Source organism: Lissotriton helveticus, chromosome 4_1, assembly GCF_964261635.1.
Source record: "Lissotriton helveticus chromosome 4_1, aLisHel1.1, whole genome shotgun sequence".
Lineage (NCBI taxonomy): Eukaryota > Metazoa > Chordata > Amphibia > Caudata > Salamandridae > Lissotriton > Lissotriton helveticus.
Window position 1 is genome coordinate 1,624,056,593 of NC_136063.1, and position 26,555 is coordinate 1,624,083,147.

The 26,555-nt window shown below is 39.9% G+C and overlaps 1 protein-coding gene across 7 annotated transcripts in view; it reads left to right on the plus strand.

Annotated features, from left to right (window-relative positions):
- The window catches only part of PDE1C (phosphodiesterase 1C), a 1,852,914-nt gene that overhangs the window by 1,120,066 nt on the left and 706,293 nt on the right, over positions 1-26,555 (plus strand). For all 7 annotated transcript variants that reach the window (XM_078688253.1, XM_078688254.1, XM_078688255.1 and 4 more), the window contains one exon: positions 20,554-20,667. In XM_078688253.1, coding sequence (XP_078544379.1) covers positions 20,554-20,667 — 114 coding nt within the window. The remainder of the gene's footprint in view (positions 1-20,553; positions 20,668-26,555) is intronic.

The window sequence follows — 26,555 nt, forward strand, 5'->3', positions numbered from 1 at the left end:
CGCTTTATCAGCAGTAGAAAAAAGTTATTTGCATGTAATGAGAAAGCTTTTAGAAATTACACTATTCTGCAATAAAATGAGTAAGAAACTGCCATTACCCTCATTTGTGCACATAATGGCTTACATACTGCCTTTAAAAGGCTCACAATGCAAAGTACCCATGACTGAAAATCCAGGATGGACCAAGAGAGATGTACAAAGAAGACACAAGGCTGCTTTACAGCTACTTCATGGTCTTGTCACATGTCCTTGTGTTCTTTATCTCCCGCTAAGACTCACACCTCTGTCGCTATCTCACAGAAGAAATTACAATGATTGTAATAGTGCTTGTATATTCACCTATGATGGACAAAAGGCAGAGTCAGCGAGATCAGATTTTGAACCTGACACCTCCAGTTCATGAGCTACTCTCCACAGCAAGAAAACAAACTACTGTGCTACCTCTTCAGATATTATGACAGCACACCACTCAAAAACTAGTAACTAACCCCAAACATCACTAAGGTGTCTGACATTACAAATATTGCTCAAACAGGCTTTTGTTTATTGACAACAAAGAACACATACAGTGAGAAACCGCAATGTAAATTACATACCAGTCCTGTGTCAACTAATACTTGCTTTAAACATTCTAAGTCTGTTTTTCAAGTAATTTCAAATGACTCTGCTTTACCTGATCTGCATCTTTCGTGGCATGTGTAACATTTTTCAGAAACCCCTACCATTACGGGGCAGGTAGTTTTGTTTTCCATTAACAGTACCCAGTTGTACCCTGTCCCTGCATACATATTTTTATTGGATTTAACGTCAGCTATGCCAGGGGGTGTTACATCTCCAAACCTAAAAAACATTGAAAGATTCTTCTTGACAAAATACGCACTGCTATTTGAACAAGCATTTGCAATGCAATTGGCCTTGCTATTGGGACCTTATATGTATTTTGCTATGCTTTCCATTAGCATGGGTGCTGAAACATCTACTGTTCTTTAACATGGAGGGAAAGTAAGCACCAAACTGTGTAACACACCAGGTATGGGAACACATGGAGGGAAATATTGCCTTTCAGCGGGAAATTGTATAGTCCAAAGCTCTGTTTTTAATATAAAAGCAGGGCCTTCGATGGTCATATCACTGAAAATACAAGATTTGAAACAAATATTATTGTCTACGGGGGCTCGTGGAAGACAATTTCTATGTACTGGAATCTAGAGAATGCTAAAGTGATTCTGGTATTTTACTGACCTCTGCTGGTAGTTTTCTATCAAGAAAGCTAAATAGAGGTAGTTGAACAGAAAAAAAAGTCCCAAAGCGGAAGAAGACAAATCCTAGGGCTGATCTCCAGAGCCCACAAAGTACATACACATATAAGTATATACTAAAGTATATACAAAAGTATATACAAGAGGTCTCGAATACTCTATCTAAAAACGAAACAGCAGACACTGAGCATGTTACAGAATACATTATTGAGCACCCCCAACTGCAGACAAATAAATTTCAAGGAACGCTCTGACCTTGGTATTGCTATTCTGTTCTGACCTCATGACTTTTACCTATCTGACTGCTTTTGTTTTCACTGGCTAAATGAGGAGAAGTGAACCGTTGTTTTTATGTCGCTGCTGTCAGGGCCACACTGCACACAGACTCTGCGGGGATGGTCTTGCAGGGTGCTGTTCTAAGTCTAGAGCTGCTTGCTGCTGCTTGCATTATCGCTCAGCATGCAGCTTCTCTGCTGTGGTCTCATTGTACACCGGTCACACCAAGGCTGCTGTCACAGCCTCAGTGGTTCTACTAATGAGAAAGCCCCAGAGTGGAGTCCAGTGGCAGCTGACTCAGGCTAGGTCCTCTGACAGCGATTTTAAAGTGTACACTCAGCTGCCAGATCAGACATGGATCCCATCCTCCCAACACACATGACTGGGCTGCAGGTGAGGGTGAAGCGCTGGGGGCTGGCTGCAAAGAGGGCAAAGTATCTTGCGTACAGTGCCCAGTGCCTGCCAGCAAGACCTCACCGCCACAGAGCACTGTGAGGGTCACATACGGGAGTCTGAAAAAAAATCTCTCATCACCAAAGGGACAATTGCTGTCCACAGGTTGTGACCACTGGTGCCAGACAAAATCAGACGCTGGTCCACATGAGGCTGGGCCTGGATCATTGCCACTGTTTTTTTTTGTTCACTCATTGACGTGTCGCTGCATGACCATGTGGCACAAACAGGCCGGTCTTGCAGCAATACACGGAACGCTCATGAAATTGTAACTAAACAATTTGTAACACTTTGTAATGATCACCCCTCTCAGACAGACTCAGTGAGCACATGCTCTGGCACGCTGGCTGCTTTTTGTTCCACAGCTTGTTGAGCTCCTCTTGACAGTCCCAGAGGAGCTATAATGAGTGACTAATGAAGGTTACATTATGTAGTAAGGAGCCCTGGACACTCCCATATCTCAAGGTTAGTCAGTGGCCTTGGGCGGAAAGGGCCTCCCTGAAAGTTGTCTCAGACCTGCGTTGTACACCCTTGTATGGGTAGTGTTCAGTGTGTTGGTAATATTTAAAGCAACTGCACACCAGCATCTGTTCGAACACCTATTTATTTTTTGTAAAATATTTTTAATTAGGTATTGAAAGAGCAACCCTAACCAGAAATAACAATTATAAGGAAATGCATAACATCAGCAAGTATTTCAACCTCAAAATACAAATAAATTCAAAACAAATTGTTAATCATTTTATATAAAAAGGGGAGAAACAAAAGAAAGATGAAAATGGAGAGAGAGAAGAAGCAAAGATGGAAGGATAGAAGAGAAGAAGAATAGGGGAAAAAAGAGAAATGTATGATTAATATATTGAAAAGTGCCAGGAGAGAAAAGTAGTGAAGGGTAACCAGTATAGGTCGGATTTAATCTTCCAATGTAACATCAATGATGAGACAGTATGGATTCTGTGTCCATCACAAACAAAGTTCCACCATGTTTACATAGAAACACCTCTCCAACAAGAAAGTATAACTTTTAAAAGGATCTAATAACAGAGGTTTTGTTGATATTTGTTCAAAGTTAAGTGCTATGCAACCTAGGAAAACATTTTGGACATTCAGAGGTACATCATGAATAAAAATCTTTGAACATTTATACCAAATAGAATTCCAAAATCTATGAACATGACAACAATAGTATAACATGTGTGTCAAAGAACCATTATATGTGGAACATAAGGATCATAAGGGAGAAGCAGTAGGATTGAATTTAGAAATACATTCTATAGTAATAACTGCTCCATTATAAATAAAAAAAGGGATTGAGTGATGTGAACGGCTTTGGAGGTATTGAATATTTTGAGCCAGAGTTTATCCCAGTATAAATCCGCTTCCCATAGTAGTTCAATAGAACTTTTAGCTCTAATAGAAGTAGGTGACAACAAACTTCATATATAAAAGCGGCTTTGTGGATTGAGTAATTAGGGATGAAATCTAGAGGTGTCATAGGAGTGGTAGCAACAGGAGGAGAAGAAAATGGGTGAGTGCGAAAGAAAGAATTGAGTGCAGAAGAACTTAGTTCATCTTCTTTTAAAAATGAGTTAGGTAATTGATATTGCATTTGTAATTGAGGAAAGGGTATAACAGAAGTATAATTTGCAAATTGGCAAGTAAATATAATATCCTTTTCTTTCCAATGTTTGTAATAAAAACATTTATGATGACAATGATGAAGTTTATAATATCAAATTGATGAGGATAAAAAACATTCATAACAATTAAGAGTAAAGGAAGATAATATATATAATAAATGGTGTGAATACTTTAAAATGCGATTCTTAGAGATAAACCTACAGTTGAATGATATACTTGAATGACAACCCATTCATTAAGGATTGTTCAAATGTAATCCATTGTGGGTCTCTTTAGTCTAAAAAATCACTATTAAGGACAAAATACTGCCGAATGTAAAAGGGAGAATGATAAAGATAAAAATCTGAAAAATGTACAACAGCCTCACTTTTAGGACATTTGAGTTTTAAAAGGACAATACAGAGATGTTTATTGTTCCATAAAAAGTTTGTGTAGAGGTAATCAATTTGTACAACATATTATTTAGAGATCTTAACATGTAGCATAGAGATTGTGTTGAGAACATGTGGCACAATCATCATTTTAATGGTGTCAAGTCTACTCCACCATGATAAGTGTAAAGCAGACCAATTTGGAAATAATGTTTGTAATTTGGACATTATTGCTGGAAAATTTGTGTCTAATGATATGGGATTTAGAGGAGAACCAAGCACCAAGAAATTTAATTTTCGCGGGACACCATGTAAAATTAACATTAGTAAACATATATTGATAGCAAGAGGAGTTCAAGGGTAAAATTGCAGTTTTGGAAAAATTCAGTTTATATCCAGAGACACTAGAGTATTATGTGATATCCTGTATTAAAGGATATAGGGAGGATAAAGGGTTGGACATAAATATAAGCACATCATTAGCAAAGGCAGAGAGCTTAACCTCAAAGGAATTATGTTTTTATCCTGAGTGTATTACACTATATTCTTTCAAGGAAAGGCTCTAGGCACAGAACAAATAATAAAGGAGAAAGGGTCAACCTTTTCTGGTACCTCTATATCAAACACAATATTGCAACTATTCTTCCCATAGGAAATACTGCTCAATAGCCTTTCTAGTGTCTGATGACCTCATTGTTCATCATTATGAATGCACTTTAGCAATTCCTGTCTTGTTTAATCAAGATTGCCAACAACGCAATGCTGTTATTTCTTTAATAAAGTATTTAGTTGAATAAAAATTGTTTCATCCTGAAATTAACCCAAACATCTGATGGGGATGTAGGAGTTAAATGTACCCATAGACCCATTGATGTTTGGATTAATTTCAAAATCACTCACAGACCCAAATAATGTTTGGATTAATTCCAGGATGAAATGATCTTTATTCAGAGAATTTATTAAACATATGAAAATACATCTTTGATCTGTTGAATATTGTGATCGAACAGGAGAGAAAATGTTAAAGGTCCTACATAATGAACTATAACGGGAGTGCAATAAAAGGATGACACCTACTCCATGTGGGGGAAGTGCTTGATATTATAGCACTAAGGACCCAGTGATCAGTGGGTAATGCCTTTAATTGAGCACAAAAGTATAATAATTGGAGAACAATGTTTAACATTTGATCAGACTAGAATCAAGCAAAGAGTTCTATCTGTATTATTAGAACTTTTTAAAACAGCATCAACAGAAGATAGTGGGCTAAGAGGTACTTTACAAAAGTAGAAAATATTCCACATGCGCAGAAACGATCAGAAATCCTGCAGACAACATTAGATGGTAAACTGTACCCTGGCTTTTCACAACCCAACACCATATCCATTTCCTGTGCTTCATATCCATTTCCTGTGCACATTCCTACAATGTGCAACAGACCTCATCTAACCCATGTCTAATAGGCACAGCCAAACATAACTGACAGTTCATTAGCACTCTCTCAAAAAACACAGCAGTAGAGAAATATGGCTTGACCACACAGGAACTGACCCCAGCAAAAATCCGCTGGACAAAGGACTGCCATTTATTCTTTGGAAACAACAGATATAGCAATATCCTTTGGCAGACTCACTCATATCTCAATATACTACTATAGTCAACCAATAGCAAGCACCGCCAATCACGAAAATATATATATACCGAAACCACAGGCAAAGATGACTGAATATTTCATGATGGTCAATTTGAAAGTCCAGAAAGGGTGGCGTCACCAAAATGCAGAAGTTGAAGATATGGGTTACGCAAATGCTAATAACAATACCTAACAGATTAGCTGCTCGCATACATTGTGTGGCGTCAGGCCTATTGAAGTTGGAAATGTATTTATTAATGTTTATTGTTAATAATATACTGACGTCTCCTCGATAGGCTGATAGAACACACACAGTTTAGGTGTCTTCTGTATTTATGCCTCCTTTCAAACTGTTCCAGGGTATGACTGTGAAAACTGTGTTTGACAGAAAGCACAGGTTTTGCAGGATGCGGCTGATGGACAGCCTTGTCTGCATCTACACTTACCACAAATGACAAGAAACGCGGAAGTTTAGTCTGTCTTTCAAGGTGATCGACCAGATTAGATGCTGTCAGGATCCCACGATGACTAAGGCAAGGAGGTAACGCGGCAGCTTTTCCATTAAAGTCCCTGCGGATTAACTGCTTTCCTGATGAAAGTCATGATTCACATCTAACAGGCCAGGATGCTGCTGGTACACGCTTGCTTTATCTCTGTTAACACCTTCCATTATCTTGGCGAGCGGATAATGAAAGATTTTAAAGTAGGAAAAAAACTGCCTGCATTTTATCCCCTTGAGCCATCTGAATACATTGCTTTGCAATCCTGTGTGATTATGTATGCAAATATGAACACACAATATCTTATATTGACATGTGTAGCATAGGGGAATATCTTGGTTTGCAGAGACATAATTTTCCTCTTTGTTGTGTGTTCTTTGGTGCAGTATGTAAGCACTGTAGCCTGACCCAGCCTCTAGGTAAAATAGAATTGTTTGGCCTCCTAAATTGAAAGGTGCATTTTACGTCCAGCAGCCGGGCTACTCGCGTCTGGTGGCATGATCGTACCAAAGGTTGTTAACTAGGATCAAGCGGTTACATTTGCAAAATAATGAGGCACAGCTGGTTTGTTCTCCTCCTGTAATGGCACAGACAAGCTAAATAAAAGATAGACAGGTTTGCCACATGGCAGACTTCTCAGTGGTTGACATTAATTCAAGCATTATCATTCACCAGGTTTTGTTTGATTACATTTTCGATCTTTATTGTCTCTACTTATTTTTATCCATGTGCTTATAGTTGCAAGTTTCCTCCACCTAAAGTCCTAGATGTGATTGCCATATCCAATGTGAGTGTGTTCACCAAGCATCTATGTGCCCTCATCCAATATGGTATCATTAGCTACACATGGAAAGGCCTTTAGCTGATTCCGACTTGCTTCAGAGAAATTGAAAAGGGACGGTCGTGGAGACTGGAGTCCTCTCCTTACCATCACTGCTAGCTGGTAGAATACCAATAGTTTCTCTCTGAGACTTGTAAGTGAGGGTCCCTGGATTACCCAACCCGTTAAATCAAAGTTTGAGTTGTGCCAATTTTGGGTATCATCCAGGTCTCTGGAATTGTGTAATTCAGTGGACACTGTGTTTTCTCCATTACTGTGGATTTACAGCACACAAAATTCACCTTCTGCTGCAAAATGTGCAGATTTAGACAAAAAAATTTGGTTCTTTCTCAAATGGGTCAAAGGTTACTAAATCAAGTGCCACACTTGGTTTTAACAGTGGTAGGAAAGCTCTACAGTTTAACTGGTCACATTTCAAATGCTGACTTCAATAATGAGGCATTAAATTGTAATTAAAGATGTGAATATTTTGTTCAGAAAGTATTACTGTAAGTAAAAATCACAGAATGGCAAAATATTACTGCCAGTGAATGTGCTGCATTATTACACAGTTTGTCTTTTACAATTATATTATTCTTTCATTTGTTTTTTTTTGCATTCATAAAAGGTCCAATTCGCAACAGTTACTGTCCTAAAAAGGTTTCTTTGACTTTTCATTAAAAAAAAAGTGTATCCAGTTTTCCTTTAAAAACGCTAATCGCATTTAAAAAAACCTCAGCAGGCCACTATCCCTGTGATGGCTGCGACATATAGTGGGTCACAGTTTGCGACATTCCTCATTAACTAAAATGAGGTAGGTCGAATTGCAACCCACTACAAATCAGTATTTCACGAACCGACCTATTCATATGTTGGTCAGTGCCCAGACTAGAACACAGTGCTTCGTACATCTCGACCTTGGGTCTTAATTGACATAATCTCAGTGGCCCTGTGTATGATTAACAACTAAGATTGCTTACAAACAAATGTAATATGTCCATTCATAAAATAATAAAAAAAATTGAAATCCATTTCTGAAAATCCAATTATCAAAAACCCATTTGAAGGAAAACAAATAAATAGAGACAAAGTTTGATTAAAAATAAGAGGAAAGAACGCACAAACTGTTACAAAATTATATTAATTTACAATATAATATTTTTAAAAGAAACAAAATGGTGGATCGCATAGGTAATTACATTTAGGGAACAAAACAACAATTGTCAAAGTCAATAGGTCTCGACTATGCAAAAGTTGTTGGCATTGGCAATGTCTTTTAGACATGTTGTATGGCATGGCTAAAGGTAAAGTTAGAAAAACAAAGTGCTATGACGCGGCCAGTGTATTTTTTCTAACTTTACTTTTATCCATACTGCACAGCCATGCTGCTATAAGACATGGCTAAATGCGTTGGCAAAGACAATAGCTGTTGCATAGGCGAGACCTACTGTCTTTGCCAGTGTTTGTTTCACTATGTACCCATGGGCAACAGTACCTACAGAAAGAAAAGCATTTTATCACACAGTCTTTAAAAAGAGTGGAAAGCATGGCATGATTATGCCATTGCAAAGCGGATGAATAATTACTTCTTTCAGCACAGTAGTTTCAGTTTGAGATGGACCTTAGCACAGAACTTCTTCTGCGTGCTTTCACAGATGACTAAGTTACTTTTCATTCTAGAGCCTTTGGGAACTACTAAGTTTAGAGGCTGGTTGTTTGTACTACTTTTTATGTAAGATCCAACATCTGCAGTTTCAAGATTGCACCTCTTTAAAGGAAATTGGGACAACCTCAGAGTTACAGTCTCCCAACCACATACTACATTCACAGAGCTTCAATACCCAGCAGTGACTAATACAAATTGGTTCAGAGCAGTGCAACACATTTGGTAGTTGGTAGTGCAAACCGGGTGCATAGTACATAAGTTTGGTGATGAAATATGTTTTCAAGTCAGATCCCTAAATTAGATGCAATCACTTTTCTAGGCCTAGTCGGCAGCTGCTACATTTGCAGGTCCGGCTCATTATTCACCCAGAATGACCATCAAGCTCCAATCGAAGTCGGATCACTGCAACTGCAATCAGCTCTTTTAATTAGCCTTATGCCAATTCAGATAATTATCGCAATAGGTCTCTGATTCTGCTGAAATAATAGCAGAATGCCAAAGAGGAGACAGGGTGGCCTGGGCCTCTGGGATAACTAACACTGTGACAAACCTTTACAAACTGAGGCACATCAGTACATCTTGGAAGGAAGATATGTAAAGGAGAGGGAGAGAAGTTATTATTTGAACACTACTTGGCTCGGCAAGAGATCAGAAATAAGATACGTGTTATTGCAGCATTTGTACAATACAATACTTGAGTTTATGATATATAAAACACCCCAAAGCCTTTGTCTGCTGTGATTTTTTACCTTCAGCATCAAGCTAAAACAAACAGGGATGGCATCCTGTGATTCTGAGCAAGTCACTTATCTCTCCATGCTTAAAATAAATCTGTCATCCACATGATACATGATGTGCTTTTTAAGGGTTATGTTAGAGCTTCTAAATGGAGCATAAGAGGGGCACCAGTGGGCTCAATCCGGAGACTAATCTGCATTCCTCTTTCCTATCATCTCTCTCACTTTAAGGTCTGCCGGAAACTCTGAGCTCTCTGGAAGACAGAGCTTGACATGTGACCTTGGTCTTTGAATGTAGAGCAAACATGAGGAGATAGGAACAAGATTTAAAGGCCTGTTGGCAAAAAACGAATTAATGGAAGAATACAGTGAACATGCCAATCGCATGGGGAGGTACGAACTCAAGCTGGACAGCCTAAAGCAAATAAAGCCAGCAACGGAAAAGCCAGAAAACATGAGTTACAAACCACAAAGCCAATGGCAAGTGACAGGCAGAATGCATTCCCAGGTCAACTTTCTGAAACTCCACAAGATGTCTTTCGCATAACAGACAGCTGTGTTGTCTGCTAGGCTATGAACTAAACAAGCATTTGCAATACAATAGGTCTTACATTTGCAAGAGTTTAAGCTATTGGCATTGTAAATGACAATGCCTTTTATTTATCTGATTTGCTAATTAACACATAAATTAAAGGCATTGTCATTTACAATGCCCATAGCTCAAACTCTTTTAAATACGCAGCAGCTGCTCCTCCAGGGAGTGCTGCGGGCTGTGGGGCAGGGCGAGGGTAGTAAACTCCGGAATGCCGCTGAACAGAGTTGGGTAAAGAAATAAATAAATAACACAAATTACAAAGCGTGTTGCATGGCCGATTTGGCATTGTAGCGGACGCAATGTAATGTGTTTTATTTATTTATTTCTTTGCTCAACTCAGTTCGGCGGCATTCCGGAGTTTACTAGCTCCCACCCTGACCCTCCCCGCCCCACCGCCCTGCAGCACTCCCTCGAGGAGCTGCTACTGTGAATACGAGACCTATTCAAAGAAGCAACCGCAATTGTCCCAGGCTGTCCTGGGCTGCTACGAAAATGAAAGCGTGCATGGTGCGCTGAATGTTGCAGGAAAGCATGTTGTGCCTACAGTCAGAGAAACTTATTAAAGAAAATAGTGCTTGCAGAATAAAAAAGACGTACCGTGTAACAACCGAAGTAAAAGGGCGAATGCTCATAGGAGGTTTCAAATGAAGATAAGGCAGTACTAGGGAGGGAGTAACAAGCCTATTAACAAATCAGAAGCCAGCATTTACGAAGGGCAATGACACAAGCCAATGACAAATATGGGTGGAGAGTGGGCTGGGCTTTAATTTCATACTTCAATGCAGCATGGCGCAGAGCAGCGCATGCGCTACCCAGGCTCGACCTAAAAACGAAGTAACAAGACAATGATAGGAGGAATCAGGGAATGGAAATTTAAGATAAGTAATAAGCGAAGGAAGAGGTTCAGTATCACTTTGTGGAAAGGGTGAGTGCAGTGTTCTTATTTTGAATGTACTTTCCACTTGAACTGAGTGTGAATTCAGAATCGACTTTCTTTTTTATTCCTTGAGATATTTGCAATCCATTTTTAATTAAAAAAAGGTGTTTGTCCTCCAGATGCATTTCTGAGTTACAAAACAGTTACTGTATTTTACCAAACGTCTCAGAGTACATGATTATGATAGAAACAGAAAAAACTCAGTCCACATAAGGCTGCTCAGTGTATCCTCTACCGTACCTGTTTACCTATCCAACTGCCTTTGGTGGGAACCCTAGGTATTTCATAAAATAGTTTTTTCTAAGCTGAGTTAAAGAGAATGGTATGGTTGCTTAATACTGTCTGGAATGTTAGGCCAATTATGAGCTGGAAAAAAAATAAAAGACCTCTTTATGTCTGGGTGCTATTCGTCACCAATGCAGAAGGTGTGACCCTGATAGATGGTCTCCGAGAGTTTCTCAAAGCACTGTAAATGCAGGAAGCAGCTGTGATGGACACTGTGCTGACTAAACTGAAATCAGATACAGTTTTACAGTGTGCAACAGATGTTTTCAGTGGGAGTCACAAACGCTGACATTGCTTCTGAATATAACGAGTGCCATTTTTGGTGGGAACGAGTGATCAAAACGGTGTTGTGTGCTAAATAATAGGATTTGATTGAAAACAGCTAAAGTCGGAAGTCTACATGGATGTTTCACTGAAAAGTCTGGAACAATGTTTGAATGATTGCTTGGAAAATGAGAATTTTGAATGGACAGATGTTTCTGTAATTATTGTTTCCAATGCATATTTATGTGCCTAAAATGGGTCTTGTGGGATTTGTCTAAGAAGTGGTTCCGGGGGAAAAGCATATTCTGTGTTAGAAATGGGCAATAGTTTGAAATATACAATTTCCTCTTGTTGGGCTTTGCATACTGTGAGATTTCCTCTGCTTGTTTCTCCAGATGTTCATTACAAATAAGGTATAAGGTGTATCCTTTTTGGAGCTTTGCTGGTTAGTTGGTCCTATATTTTGTGGTCCAGTGAATGTTGGCAGAGAATTATGGGTTTTTCCCTCCAAACAAGTACTAGTGACTCGCACTATAGGGTGATAAATTGTTTACAAAACCTTGAACCTGAAAGTCAGCAAGCTTAGATCAGTGTGTGTTATTCTTTTGAAAAGGCGTCGGTGCCTTTGCTTCCGATAGCAGGGCATTAGACTGAGAGCACGAACAATTGTGATAACAGCTATTACTCTGATTTTATTTGTAATCTTAGGAACTTTGACAGACTTTATTGTCTAAATAAAGTATTTTCGAGCATTAGAAAACAATGCAAGCAGCAGGGTATTCCAGACTTGACACAGGCAGCTCGTTGTATTTGGGTCTTCCCAAATATCTCGTAGCCAGACTCCAACTAACGTAGAATGTAGTAGCCCAGCTTGGACTAGGATTCTTGAACGCTATCTGCATCTATAGTCGCCCTGTCAGAGTCCAAAGACTGCCTCTTGCATTGGCGCTGGGAGCAAAGGTGCAGATCGCCCATATGTGCCTGGTGGAGTTCAGATGGCGATTTAACAATAAAAAGGACTTAATATATTTTTGCGTTCATGTACAAACTATCTAATGACAGGCAATTGCGTTAATCAAGTTGCTGCACATTTTTTTAACATGGAGAACCGTGTTTACTTTTCCTTTTTCTGACTGCACGTTAAATAATTTTGTAATGTTTACTAGTGACAGCTGCTGAGGTACAGGTGAAAGTATAATGCCATAGCATTCCAGAGATTTTGTTTGCTTTCTTTACTAATTAAAATACAAAACAACTCAAATTGCATATGACCAGCATGGAATGCACTTAAGTCAGGAAACGTCGTTGGCCAGCATCCCCACTCTGAAAATTGTTCCATCACCACTCGCCTCTTGCGAACCCCTCGATCATCTTAAGCCCTGTGTATTGGTCAGTGGGTGTGCTAAGTCCTTCTACAACCTAGGGGCAGATTTACAAGAACTGGCGCATCTCTGCATATTAGCAGGGATGTGGCAGTTAAGATGCGACACGCAAAAATACCGTTGTGCCATCACGGATGCGTCAAATTTACAATGCTGGCCACCGTGGCGCAAGGATAGACAGATGCGTGTCGCATCATCTTTTGTCGTAAGGGCCAGACTCGTGTTGCAAGTGCGACGCAACTCCAGCAATGCTACTTATTGTGCTATATCACTCCATAAGGTTTTGACGCAGTGGCATCCTAAAAGTGACTCAGTGAAATCTTGTAGCTTTCACTGCATCACTTTTACAAGGCTTTCTTGCGTTGGACCGCCCATCCTGCATACATTATACCTGACGCAGGTATAATGTAGTGCAGGGCTTTACAATGTGATGTATCTCCCTAGGTGCGTCACGTTGTAAATATGTTGCAACATGGTGCATTATTTATGAGGCCGTTGCGTTACAAAAGTGATGCAACGGCGGCATAAAAGTGTTGCATGGGGCTTGTAAATCTGCCCCCTAGTTTTTTGTAGACAGAGTTTGAGCTCCAGCTCTCCATTCTTCACGGTCTCCCCCTTCCTATCCACTTGAGTCTGCCACATGGGAATCACTCCCGCCTGTTGTGCGAGAGTAAACAACTATTCACCCTTCGTAAAATGATGAAAACCTGGCTGTCCACAATCAATATTTCCGCGTGGTTCAGTTGTATTTGGTAATTCTTTGTGTCTGTTTAGAGGCAGGACACTATTCAGGAACAGGGCATGCTTGAAAAGCTTTCACATCAAATCAAATGAATCTTTCAACATTTATAAGTGCTAACATTTTAGCCAGAAAATGCCTGCAAACTGTCAAAGTAATTGTGTTATTCCGCCATCACAAATTCGGAGAAAGGATTGCTAGCCACGTGTTTAATGCTGCGAGCATCACAAACGGCAGTGATTCAATGGAAACCCATTTATATCACGGATAATATGAAATATGACAAGCATACTATTTCTAGGTCACAAAACGTTCAGTTGGGATCTTTAAATTGTCCACCTGAAGGGGGTGATGCTTCTACAAAATATAATGCAATAAGAGAATGCTTGTCCTGGACCAAGTCAGGAGGTGGTGCCATTAGATGAAGTACATGGGCACTCTCAAAATGTAACCTCATAAGGGTCCTCTTGAAGTTTTAAACTCTTCCAATCACTGGAAGTGTACTTATAGCCACTGGAAAATCCGCTCCAAACGTAGATGATTTACATTTTAGGAGTGCAAGAAACTTGAACATGGTGATTAGAGAAAGTTTAATAATGGTGCAGAAAGAACTTAAGGTGAATCTTTGAGAAAACTTGAAACTTCCTTCATGACTTGTTATGTTATGTTTATCGGGAACTATTTGAGAAGGACTTAATTGCAAGAAATATTGTTAGGGCGACATTTTCTTACAACAGACATGTAGATGTTTGTATATCGCACTTTTTCCAAATCATCAAGTAGAATGAAAGCACATGAAAATGCTGTGCAATAAGATGCTAGCTTGCATAGGACGATGTGTTTAAAGCTTCTTCCGGTAAATATATGAATTGCTCCGTGCTGTAGGTTAGTTGTGTTTTGGTGAAAGTACAGAAGTCATTTGTCTTGAAGCATTTGATTGGCGTTTCAAGGCAGTGAGGATTGGGGATACAAGACTCTGTAATTGAATGGAAGCAACCCAGTACCCTAAGGTTACTCTAGGTAACATGAACAGTCAATAATACATGTAGGTGGAAACCTGTCCTGCATGGTGGCCATGCCAGCTGAAACGCTTATATCTCTACTTTATTCATGATTATAATAATAATAATATATGAGTTCTGAGTAGGCAGTTAGGGAACTGAATTAGCACTAAGTAGAAAAGTATTGCAGCAGTGCCAAGAAAAGGAGCACAGCAATTCAAAATCATGACATAATGACACAAGGGTCATTCAAAGTATGTCGCAAATGTGCCTCCACCAAGAAAGACAGAGGCCTGGTTCGTAAATGGAGGGCGTAGTAGCACACCGCACCCCTGTCGCAAACATTGAATGTGGATGCCTGTTCCCGAGTGACTTACTCTAGAATAGGACTCAGTCCCCCGGGAGCCACACTCGCTTATCAATGGAGTTTGAAGACTTGCTGTGACAATATCATTGGAGTCCCCCTCCACAGGCTATAGGTAATGTTGAGTCAGGACCAATTATTTAAAAAAATTAAAAAAACACTGCCATTTGCTTCGCAGACCAGCCAAGCACAAACCCAATTATGATCAATGGAGCAGTTAGACTCGGAGCTGAAAGAAGACAAATTAAATGCATCTGATTAACGGGGTGCACTTCACATTCAATTTCTGGTGGCAGAGGCAGGGTTGACAGCAGTGATAAAACACAATGTTCTGTGTCAAAAAGTGTTCAGAGTGACTTAGAGGGCCTTGAACGCAATTTTCCAGTTTCTCAGGGCTTCGAGAAGAAACCTCTGGAACAGAAATGCAACTTCCAGATGTGGGATAACAATATTTTTGTTTTTCTCAATGATGTACCTACCATGTGGAAATGACACACCAATTGCAAAGTGATGGTAGTAGGTTCATTGAGATCTTCCTTTTAAAAGGAGAGATGCAGATTATATGCAGTGTTATAGATATTTATGCAAGTAACACTTTTTTAACTTAATGTGGTGCTAAATAAATTTATATGTAGCACTGGACAGTCAATTTGCGGCAAATGTATTTGGAATTGATGTTCAGTGTCTTTTGATAGTTCCATTTAGCTGATGTTCTATTATGAATCAATCTATGTCCTCGAGTTCAATTGCCCTGAAATTTTGTTTCACGAAATGTCATGTAATTTTTATGGGTGGGCGTAACTGGTGTAAATCTCTATAGAGTAATTGCTCGTAATTACCGCAAAATTACATGCAAAGTGAGTTCTATAGCTGTGTTACTTTGTGAACCAGCTATTGATATGTTAGAGCAGATGAAATGCAGATACTTGGATATTATGCGAATAGACCTTTGGGGCTACATCATTCCAGCCTTTTCTTTTGCTGCTACATTGTCATAAAGTAGAAATTCAGCCCTTTTTGTGTTCTATCTCCAGCCAGGGTTTTGGATCTAGATGCAACAACAACCAAAAAAAACCAATGAGTTATTCAATGTTTACTTTGAATCAAAGGAACACACACGAAGACCATATGGGGTATTGCGTCATTTTTTATAAATTACTTCATTTATAAATACCCCAACATTCTTTTTAAGGCTGTCAACACACAAAGTGAAATATGTCGTGATATGTGACAAAAGTGACATCTAGTGCTCATTGATATAGTAGTGGTGCACAATATGTACAAGGCGATTGAAATATGTACAAGAAAAATAGGTGGCCAGAAAACAAGTATCGGAAATTAATGACTCTGCGGATTAAATGAATAGGGGCCAGATGTAGGTGTCCAAATACCGATCGGAAACGGCCGAAAATACCGATTTTCGGCCGTTTCCGACCGGTATTTGGACATTGGTATGTAGGGGCATGTAAAATTACAGATTCGGTAATTTTACCGATTCTGTAATTTTACCGATTCGGTAAAATACCGAATTGGTAAAATTACCGATTCTATAATTGCAGATGTAGGTAGCACTGTTTTCAGTGCTACAAGGGTTTAAGAATTCTTAATTTACCACCAACTAGTAGTTGGTGGTAAATTAAGAAAACCATTTAAAAAGCATTTTTTTTGCTTTTTAAACAGTGCCATGTTGCAGACATACATACCCTAAGGGCATGTATGTCAGTATGTCAGCAACATGTGCACCCATGCACAATTGAGGGGTACAACAGGGTGTCAAAGTGACACCCTGCCACCCTTCAATATTTCCCCAAATTACCGAATCGGTATTTACCGATTCGGTATTTGACATTGATTCCTATGGGCCTCAAGGCCCATAGGAAACTATGGCAGTTACAGACTCGGTAAATACCGATTCATTAATTACCGAACCATACCGATTCGGTAAATAATTCGGTAAATATACCTACATCTCGATTGCCAGTTCTTAAACACCGAATCGGTATGATTCGGTATTTAAGAATCGGTAATCGGGGATTACCCACATCTGGCCCTAGGTCTTTTTCGCAGAGCTTTAAGGATGGTCCAGTGGATATTGTCATATTTAATATTGACTATTCTCTATACAGCATCATTTATTAAACCGTGCTTACATTCAATTCGGACTCCTTCTCCTCTGGTTCACTCAAGGAGCCCATGGACAGGACATATGCAGAATCACCCTTGACTTATTATACGGTCCGATGGATACGATAGTGATATAATGATAGCAAGTGCTGCGTGTGTGCTTGGTAGGCATGGGAAAGGTTTAATGAAGCTTGCCAATGCTTCCATTCTTTCAGAAACACCTCAGGGGGGCCGGAATCGGTTCAGCAAAACATCTTGCTCTTTGCTATGAAAGTTAATGCTCTTAGAGCTTCCTGTGTGGAATTTGATGGCTGGTCGCGAGGAGCGTTGAGTTTGCTTGTTTTTGCTCATTCTAAAAGTCCGATGTAGCAGAACAAATTTGTTGTGCGCGCCAGTTGCTTTTATGAACTCTGTTGTGTTTTGATTTTTTCCACACACTGCTCTAAGGCTATCGCCCTTTCAGCGGCACTTCCTGTATAGGCGCGTTCATTACTATAACTGTCCCGGGTTCATGTTGATTTCCCATTACAATTCTAAGGAATTTTGTTTTCTGTCTTGTGTACGGGACTCTAATGGGAATTCTCGGCCTCTCACATATAGAGGCACCAAATGAAGCGGAAAGCCAAATAATTAAGATAGAATGGTTGATATCTGTCAGAAGGTCCTGATGCAATAGCATGCCGCGGCCACAAGAGGCAGCCTAATATGATGTCCCGGTGCTTTCTCTGCACCTAGTGTTACCGGATAGTTTATTGTAAAACCTGACACTGAGAGCAGCAGACGTATCCTGACTCATAAATACTCAAGCAGGCAGAACCAGGGCTGTGCTCTGGGCATCCCCGCTCGATACTTTCTTTCCAAGAAAATAAAATACCTCAATCTCAAAGGAGTCGCTGAACAAGTGTGCAGCAACACCAGCTTGTTTCCTGTATTGCAATATTTAGGGATTTTATGGAGGGGCAAATAACAGGTCGTAGCCTTACACGCCATAGTACTTTTTTCATTGCCCTCAAAGGCTAAAAGACTGGGTGTCTCTCAGAGATGTCTAGGGTGGATGCATTAGTCCACCGAGCTGTCTAATCACATGATGGTGCTACCCAGGTTGCTATAAAATGTCTTGCTATGCTGAATACCAAATGAATTATACCCACAAACAGTTTGGAAGCTTGAATCCTCATTGGAGCAAAAACAATAACTAGATTAAATATACATGGTGTAGCTCATGGGGCCCTGTTCATAAAACTCATGAACAAATCTTAAGAACTCCCTTGGAGTGGATTTAATCTCTCCCCCTCAACACAATTCAGAACATCAACCACGGATCCATCAAATCTGATGGATAAAAAGCCACAGATCCTTCTGGTCACACCTTCTCCACAATGGGTTCATGTGAAAGACAGTCCTAACATGTGAGCCTCTTGGGCTTCATTTTCCTTGCACCAGCTGCATGATTCATAGCTACATTCAGGGCACAAGTCCTATAAAAATAAGTGGGGTGACTGGCCAAGTAAGACAATATGCAAATGACCCCATGACGTCACGACGTAGCGCTATAAAAGAAATAAAATAGCGTTACTTAAATTATTTGTACAAATACTAGGACAGACGAATCCATCTGACAGTCTTACAGTGTCTGCGTTTGTATACAGGGAAGGAACAAAGGCAAAAGCATGCCTCTCCTAAGTACATGTGAACAGAAGACAAGCTGTGTGCCTTTGTTTCCCTCTGTGGTATTTACATTTAAATGTACGGGTCCAGGTAGCCCCCAGTCAGCATATACAAACAAAAGGAGGCTGGATGACCCCTCAACTTCGGCCCAGCAGGAGGTGAAAAAAGGCTTTCTCGCTGCCTGCACGTTGGTGCTGCGAACAAAAAGCAGGCAATGTGCAGGCGTTGTTGAACATGTCCCGATGTCTGAAAATTACACCAGGACAAGTTCAGCATATTTCTGTGGGGTCCAACTTCTTGGCAGGGAAGACGGCGTCCACCCTGTGAAAAGAGTGGGGGGACGCTGTGTAACTCTGTGTACCCCGACTCGAGCCCTGGCTACACCCCTCCAACGGTCAGAGCCATGCCACAATTGGATATCTAATTTATAACAGCCTCTAAAAACAGGCTGCAGCTAGTGTAAAATTGGGGAGTTAGACTAGCCTTCAATAAAAACACTACAATATCAACTCAGCACTAACGACAACCTATTGACCTCTGATGAAATCTCTATCGAATACAATTGAAAGGCACTTTACAATGTGAACGTTGTGACAAAAAATACCGAAAGGATCTTTAACATTTTAAATATGTGGCAAATACAATAGGATTGTGTTTTACATTGTGAGCTCTGACAAATGTAATATGAATGGGTTTAATATATAGGTTATTTTTAAAGTCTGACCACAATAAATGCTTGGTGTTTCAGAGAGAGACTTTATGTTCATGCCAATGTAAGCTTTGTGTCTGCCTACAATGATTCATGGGCCCTTTAAACAGATACCATATGGTCCTATTTTGTTTATCTGAACATCAAAGCTTATTTTTTATTTTTAAATTTAGCGAGGAATGCAGTAGGCCTTTCATTTCATGATGTGTAAGACTTGACAAAGCCTGTAGGCCGAACCGTGCTGATTTACAAAAGCTTTATATGTAGCAATCGGCCCATATAGGGGCATTGCTCGCTTTTATAATTATTAGAGCCTATTGGAGCACAAATTATCACCTGGTATCACACTCATAAAATGAACAGATTAGATGTGCCAGGTTAGTTGCCTTGTTTGATTTTTCTTGGTGTATGGCATTTGCACCCTACAATTCAAAGAGGACCCTATAAGAAAGGTTCCAATTTGCAGTGCCGCTAGAATTCATTTAAATATTTGTAGTTTTGTGGGTAGTATTTAGTTGTGTGTTAAGTACAGTACTCTTCATTTTGAGTGATTCATATCGTGCACATTGTTTTCTTTTGTATTTGTGTGCGTTGCTGACTTTTGTTTTTCTAGTCTAATAGCACCTCACCTAATAATCCTTGTTAAGTTATCTATTGTGAGTATTTCTCTCACATGATGCTCTCGGTTGTTTACTGTATTATCTATGGAGGAACTGTATTCAATGCATAAAGGTCAATTTTGCATCTTAAACGTGTTCTGAATCTTTACATAGTAAAGTCTATACCTAATAGATGCGCTGTATAAAGGAAGCAATTGCATTTAGTTTTGCTTTTTCCCTACAGCAGCCTTTTAAAAAAGGTTTTAGTTAGGACTCCAAATGCAAGACAGATCTACCTGCTTCGCCAATGCTTGTTCTTTGTACGTTGTCAAAAGTCACAACTTAATGATTGAAAATACGCCATGAGTTGTTGCTTAGAAACTTTCTTTATTCATTTTTTATCATCATGCCTTCGGTATAGAAGTAACAGGTGCTTGCTTTGCTTGCTTAAACTGTAATATTCTACATGCATTTCACCCAAATGCCCAAAATGTTTCTTTCAATAATGGTATGTTTTACTCTCCTCCTAGGTTGCGGTGTTTGGTAAAGCAGTTGGAAAGAGGAGAAGCTTCAGTGGTAGATCTAAAAAAGAATTTGGAATATGCCGCGACTGTTCTTGAATCAGTGTACATTGATGAAACAAGGTAAGGCTTTTAAGTTCATTGGGTCCAACTGTAGTAGAGTTATTGTGGAGGTAGACAAACCTAACACAGACCCCTGTGTGAGCAGGTAGGCAACATATTTCCCAACAAGGTCCCTGTCAATCATGTTGAGCAGAATTACGTCAATGTATTCCACTGGGATTATACATCAGTCCTGGATCCCTGGCAAACGCTTCCTAACATATTGTGCACTGAGGATGAGTGTACATGTCCACACTGTGTCAATTTGCACTTGCACGCTCAAACATAGGAATTCCTCAGTCTGATGGTGTGCCTGAGGGTCACAATAAGTTGCAAAGGCGAATACTCCCTTAAGAACTAATAAGAGAAAAATTGCACTTAAGGTGGTGCACCACTCTAAGTGGTGGAAGTTGACATTTTGTCTTTACCTGAGTTGACCCAGACGCTGTTTTTCCCTAGCTGTCAGTCCTACAGCATTTCTTGCGCATGTGGATAATCAAATTGCAGTACTGTAGTCTCATCCGATACTGCTTGAGTAGATCCTTCGATTTATAGTGGATCACATAGCCACCTTCATCGCAGATTCCAAGAAGGGATCCTATGTTTTTAACCTGTCACAAAGATTTAAGTATTTTTACTTTTTAAAATTCCTCCTTCTACCACCCACAATCTGGCCATCAAAACGATTTATAAGTTAAACACTTTACACGGGCAAGGAACAATTTCAGGAATGTGGAGCACTCCCATATGAAAATATATTATTATTTTGAAGTTTTGTCCTTTCCTAAGTTCATATCTCACATCAGGCACATTTGCAGATTTGATGTAGGTCACTGCTTGTAAGCCATGTCATTTGAACAGCTCAAATCTTTAAGTATATGTAATAACAATCCTCAGTCTTTAGAGGCTTTTTCCTAAGCCTCTGTAATCCCTTAGAAAAATAATGAAAATAAATACAAGGCAATCTGAAATGAAAAGCAAGCAATGTTTGAGGGACCCGAATAGAGTCCATTTCCAACAAATTGAACGTACTGAGTCTAACATTGATAATATCTGTGCTGGCCATCAGCAGTATCAGTTCTCATAAAGATGCTGGTGATGTTTTAGCTGTAGCGATGAGGAAGCACATACAGCCTGAATGTCAGTTGATTTTCAGAAGGCATTTGACTGGGTTGATTGGGCCTATGTGTTTGCTCCCCTGTCCCAAGTAGGCTTTGGTCCTATGTTCATCAAGTTTATTTGTCTTTTGTACACTAATCTCTGAGCCAGGGTATGTGTGCAGGGGTGGTCTTGGACTGGTTTCCAGTAATGAGGGTTACCTGTCAGGGGTGCCCCTTGTCCCCCTTATTACTTGTGGTAGAAATTGAACCTGTGGCAGCTCGGCTACAAATAGATCCATTGTATAGTGGCTTTCAAGTGGGCGAGGCTTTGAGTGACCGAATCTCTTTGTACGCAGATGAGGTGCTTTTGTAGTGCAGTGATCTACCCCACAGCTCCATGCTCGGCTAATATGCCATGGGCGTCGGGGATACTGACTCAATACTCAGGGTTATGATTTTTGGGACTCTTTGTCACCGGGAGCGTGCAGTGTTTGTTTGATGGCAACCTGGTACCACAGATGGAATGGCTATTGAGGGTTGTTAAGTTTTGGAATGCGCTTATATTGTCCTTGATGGGACATTTATCAATCTTTCAGATGGTTGCGCTGCCGCAGCTTATACCAGTTGCAGAACCACCCTTTCCCGATTGCCACTTCTTTCTTTGTGAAGATCAATACAGTGTCGCAGACGCTACTATGATGGGTTGGAATACCCCTCATCTCCTTAGAAAAGTGTTGCAGACTGGTGTTTGAGGGTGGTGTGGCCACCACGGATGTTCTCTTGTTTTACTAGGTAGCCCATCTTCTCATTATCAATGGTGAATGCGGGGTGTTTGGGAACCAAAGTCTATGCCCTTGGGGGTAGAGCTATGGGCATGCGGGGTCTCCCACACCTGCTAGATATAAGGCGAGAGGCTGACCCAAAAAACATTACAAGATATGGAAGGGGTGGGCAGAAGCTAGGGGAATACATCTGAAGCCCTGCCCAGACACCCCATGGTCTAACAACAGTACCTAGGTGATGATTATGGTCAGAATGTCAATATGCAGTGCTGTTATGCTTGATGCCATGCGTTATATCTGTACTGAGTGTTAAGGCCGACTCACCTCTGTTAAAAATTCGATACAAAGTTTGTTAAAGAATGAAAAAGAGCTCTAGAGATGAGAGAGTTTACAGTTTAGCGTAATAGCATGCTTTGCATATACATCTTACACACCTCTCTTTAGTTGTTCCAGTGATCTGAAAATACATCTGCAGCTGCTAGTTTTGCACCCATCATTTAGGGTGACTCTGTGGCCACACTGAATAAGGAGTGATAATTGAAGATTTGTTGTCTTGTGTTCTGCAAATTTAACTTGTGGTTTGTATTACGTCAGTGCATGAAATTTTAGAACTCACAGCCGAGACTTGTAAGTGAATTACTGAGTGTAATTTCTAAACTAATTACAGCTAGCGTCCTGACCTTCTTGGCAATGTTTTTTGAAAATTAAAACATGGAACTGTGCAGCTTCAAAGTGTTTATTACATTGTGGATGTATAGACCTTACTTAAATGACACAATTTATATTGTTAAATCACATCGTCAGCCATGCATACTCGTGGGGTTGGAGTGCTTTGGGGTAGGTTGGACACTTATGGAGGGATGGGCACAGGGCCTAGTTGCAGGCTAAACCCTGCTACCAACTCCACACCACACAAGCAATGAACATCTTACTTTACCTTAAAAAAACCATAGAAAATAAAGAGACATTATAGTTAGTCGAAAATGTCAGGTAAAACATACCATTTTAAACAAACAACACCAATGAAATTCACCAGTTATCTCTAGTAACTACAACTCATGCCCAAAAGCAGCTATAACGTGCACTCCTATGAATGAGAGATAAGAAGAAAGGATTTGAATCCAGTACTTGGTAGTGAGACTTGATAATTTATTTGCAACACAAAGCCCTGACGCAATTCGGTCCTGCTTGGACTACTGTCGCGGGATATATATATATATATATATATATATATATATATATATATATATATATATATATATATATATATATATATATATATATATATATATATATATATATATATATATATATATATATATATATATATATATATATATATATATATATATATATATTGCTGTTAGGTTTCCCAAGGGAAAAGTAAAACGCACTCACCCGTCTTGGTGTGTTTGACAGCGGTTTATTTAGCAACCCAAACCCAACGCGTTTCGCTTTCTTCCAAAAGCTTGCTCACGGGATGTTGAGCAGGTTTCTAAGTCCTCCTTTTATACACAGCATCATGTGATTTCCTGTTTACGCTGCAAGTGCATTATGGTTAATGTAGTTTACACTACATTGTCGTCACCAGTCTGCTTATATTTTTTTGTGTAAACTGGAAAGAAAAGGGAAGGGTAGTGGGGGATAGTCTTTAGTATGCAGACATTTGAAGCTCTTTGGTGAGTTTGTAACATTACTTTGCAAGTGTCTGTTATTTCTTTTGAAATGCAATTGCAAAAAAAAAAACAAAAAAAACGATGTTACATCATTGTTCATCACGCAGGGTATAGTTATATTTGTTAACTACGAGTGATAGAATTGTTAACCCTCTGGTGGGCTAGTTTGCAATGAGTCAGGTCTTATGTTATCTGTGGTGCCATTAGAGATGTACATAAAGTTCTTCCGTGAGATTGAGCCCCCTGGGCTCCAAGGTTCTGAAGTTGACAATGTGTTTCGATTCCTTGCGTCTTAGGATTTTGTGGCGGTCACCTCCTCTGTCTGGTTGTGGGACCTGTTCTATGGCACAGTATCTCAGTAATTCCCAATTGCTGTCATGTGCCTGTTCCATGTGCTTCGCCACTGCATATGACCGGTCTTTGTTAGTTGTTGCTCTTGTGTGTTCCAGTATGCGTTTTTTGGCTTCGAAGGTGGTGCTCCCTATGTATCTGCGGTTACAGGGGCATTCGATCAGGTAGACCACAAAGGTGCTCTTACATGTCAGATGTTGTGGTATTGTCCATTTTGTTCCCCTTCTGATTTCGATTTCTTTCGTAGCCATAGCAATTTTGCATACTTTACAGTGTCTACAAGGATAGAATCCTTTTCGTTGCATCCAGTCTATTTTTGGTTTTTCAATGTAGTGGCTGTTAACCAGACAGTCTCCCAGATTTTTTGTGCGTCTGTAGGTGATGTTCGGATGATCGCCTATGATCTGCTTCAGTGTGGGATCTGTTTTTAGGATAGGCCAGTGTTTTTGTATGATTTTCGTCAGTTTGTTATTTTCAGCACTGTGGGTCGTGATTAGCCGGATCGTGTCCGTCTTACTGGGCTGGATTTCTTGTTTGTGCAGGATTTGTTTCCGATCCTGTGACAAAGTTCTTTTTAGGCCTTTTTCCACTGCTGTTTTAGGGTATGCCCTTGCTTTAAATCTGCTCACTGCATCCTTGCTGTGTTTGTGAAATTCCTCATCTTCTGAGCAGTTTCTCCTGAAGCGTAGAAATTCCCCATATGGGATGCTCCATTTCAGTTTGGTATTATGGAAGCTCTCTCCATGGAGAATTGAATTTGTTGCTGTGTTCTTTCTATGCAAGGTAGTTTGGATGCATCCATTTTTGATATAGATTTCCGTGTCCAGAAATATCACCCTCTCCGCGCTGCTGACCTTTGTGAATTTCAAATTTGTGTCCGTGTTGTTCAATTTCTCGAAATATGTTTCAAACTCTTGCTCTGAACCGTTCCAGATGATTAGTAGGTCATCGATGAATCGAAGCCACATAATTATCTTTCTGTTCCATTGGTAGTTACTTGTGTGCCATGCTAAATGCTGTTCGAACCATCCCATTGTGAGGTTCGCGTTGTTGGGCGAAAACGAAAAGCCCATGGCACAGCCTTTTGTCTGTTTGTATAGTTTTCTGTTGAATAGAAAGATGTTTTGGGTTAGGCAGAGTAGAATCATCTCAATTAGCATTGTGTTGTGCTCTTTATATTGGATGTTGCGTTTGGCTAGAAAGAAGTTACAGGCCTGTAATCCTATGTTGTGTTCAATATTTGTATAAAGTGACACAACGTCCATCGTGATGAGTAAGTAATTAGGTGACCAAATTACTGTTTCCAATTTTTGTAGGAGATCCGTTGTGTCCTTCAGGTACGCTGGTAGCTGTTTCACTAATGGTGCCAAGAATTTGTCAATGTAATTTGATATTGGTTCCATAAGTGAATTTTTGGCTGACACTATCGGTCTTCCTGGAGGGTTATGTTTGTCCTTATGAACCTTAGGTAGGTGGTAAAAAGTGGGTGTCACTGGGTTTTTGTTATCTAGATACTTGCGTTCCAGGTTGTCAATGAGGCCTTGTGCATGCCACGTTGCAAGCTTTTTTTGCAGTTCCAGTTGGAATTCCTTCATGGGATTGTGATCTAGTTCCATGTAGTAATTTGTGTCTCCCAGTTGGCGTTGTGCTTCTGCCGCATATGCCTTCTTGTCCATAATAACAATATTACCACCTTTGTCTGCTGGTTTTATTTCGATACTTTGGTCCCCTTCCAGTTGTTTCAGATGTTTCAATTGTACTTTCGTAAGATTTGGTTTGTTTTTATTTGGTTGTAATTTGTAAAGCTCATCAACTATTAGCTCTTGGAAAAGATCTATTTTGTTTCCTGGAGCAAGTTGTGGATTGTATTTGGATTTTGTTCGTAGGCCACTCTCACTGGCTCCCTGGATGGGCAGTTCATCTTCCAAGATCCTGGTTGCTTCATCTTCCTGGGATAATGAGGTCGCTCCCATGGTGACAAGTGTGTTGAGGCTATCTAG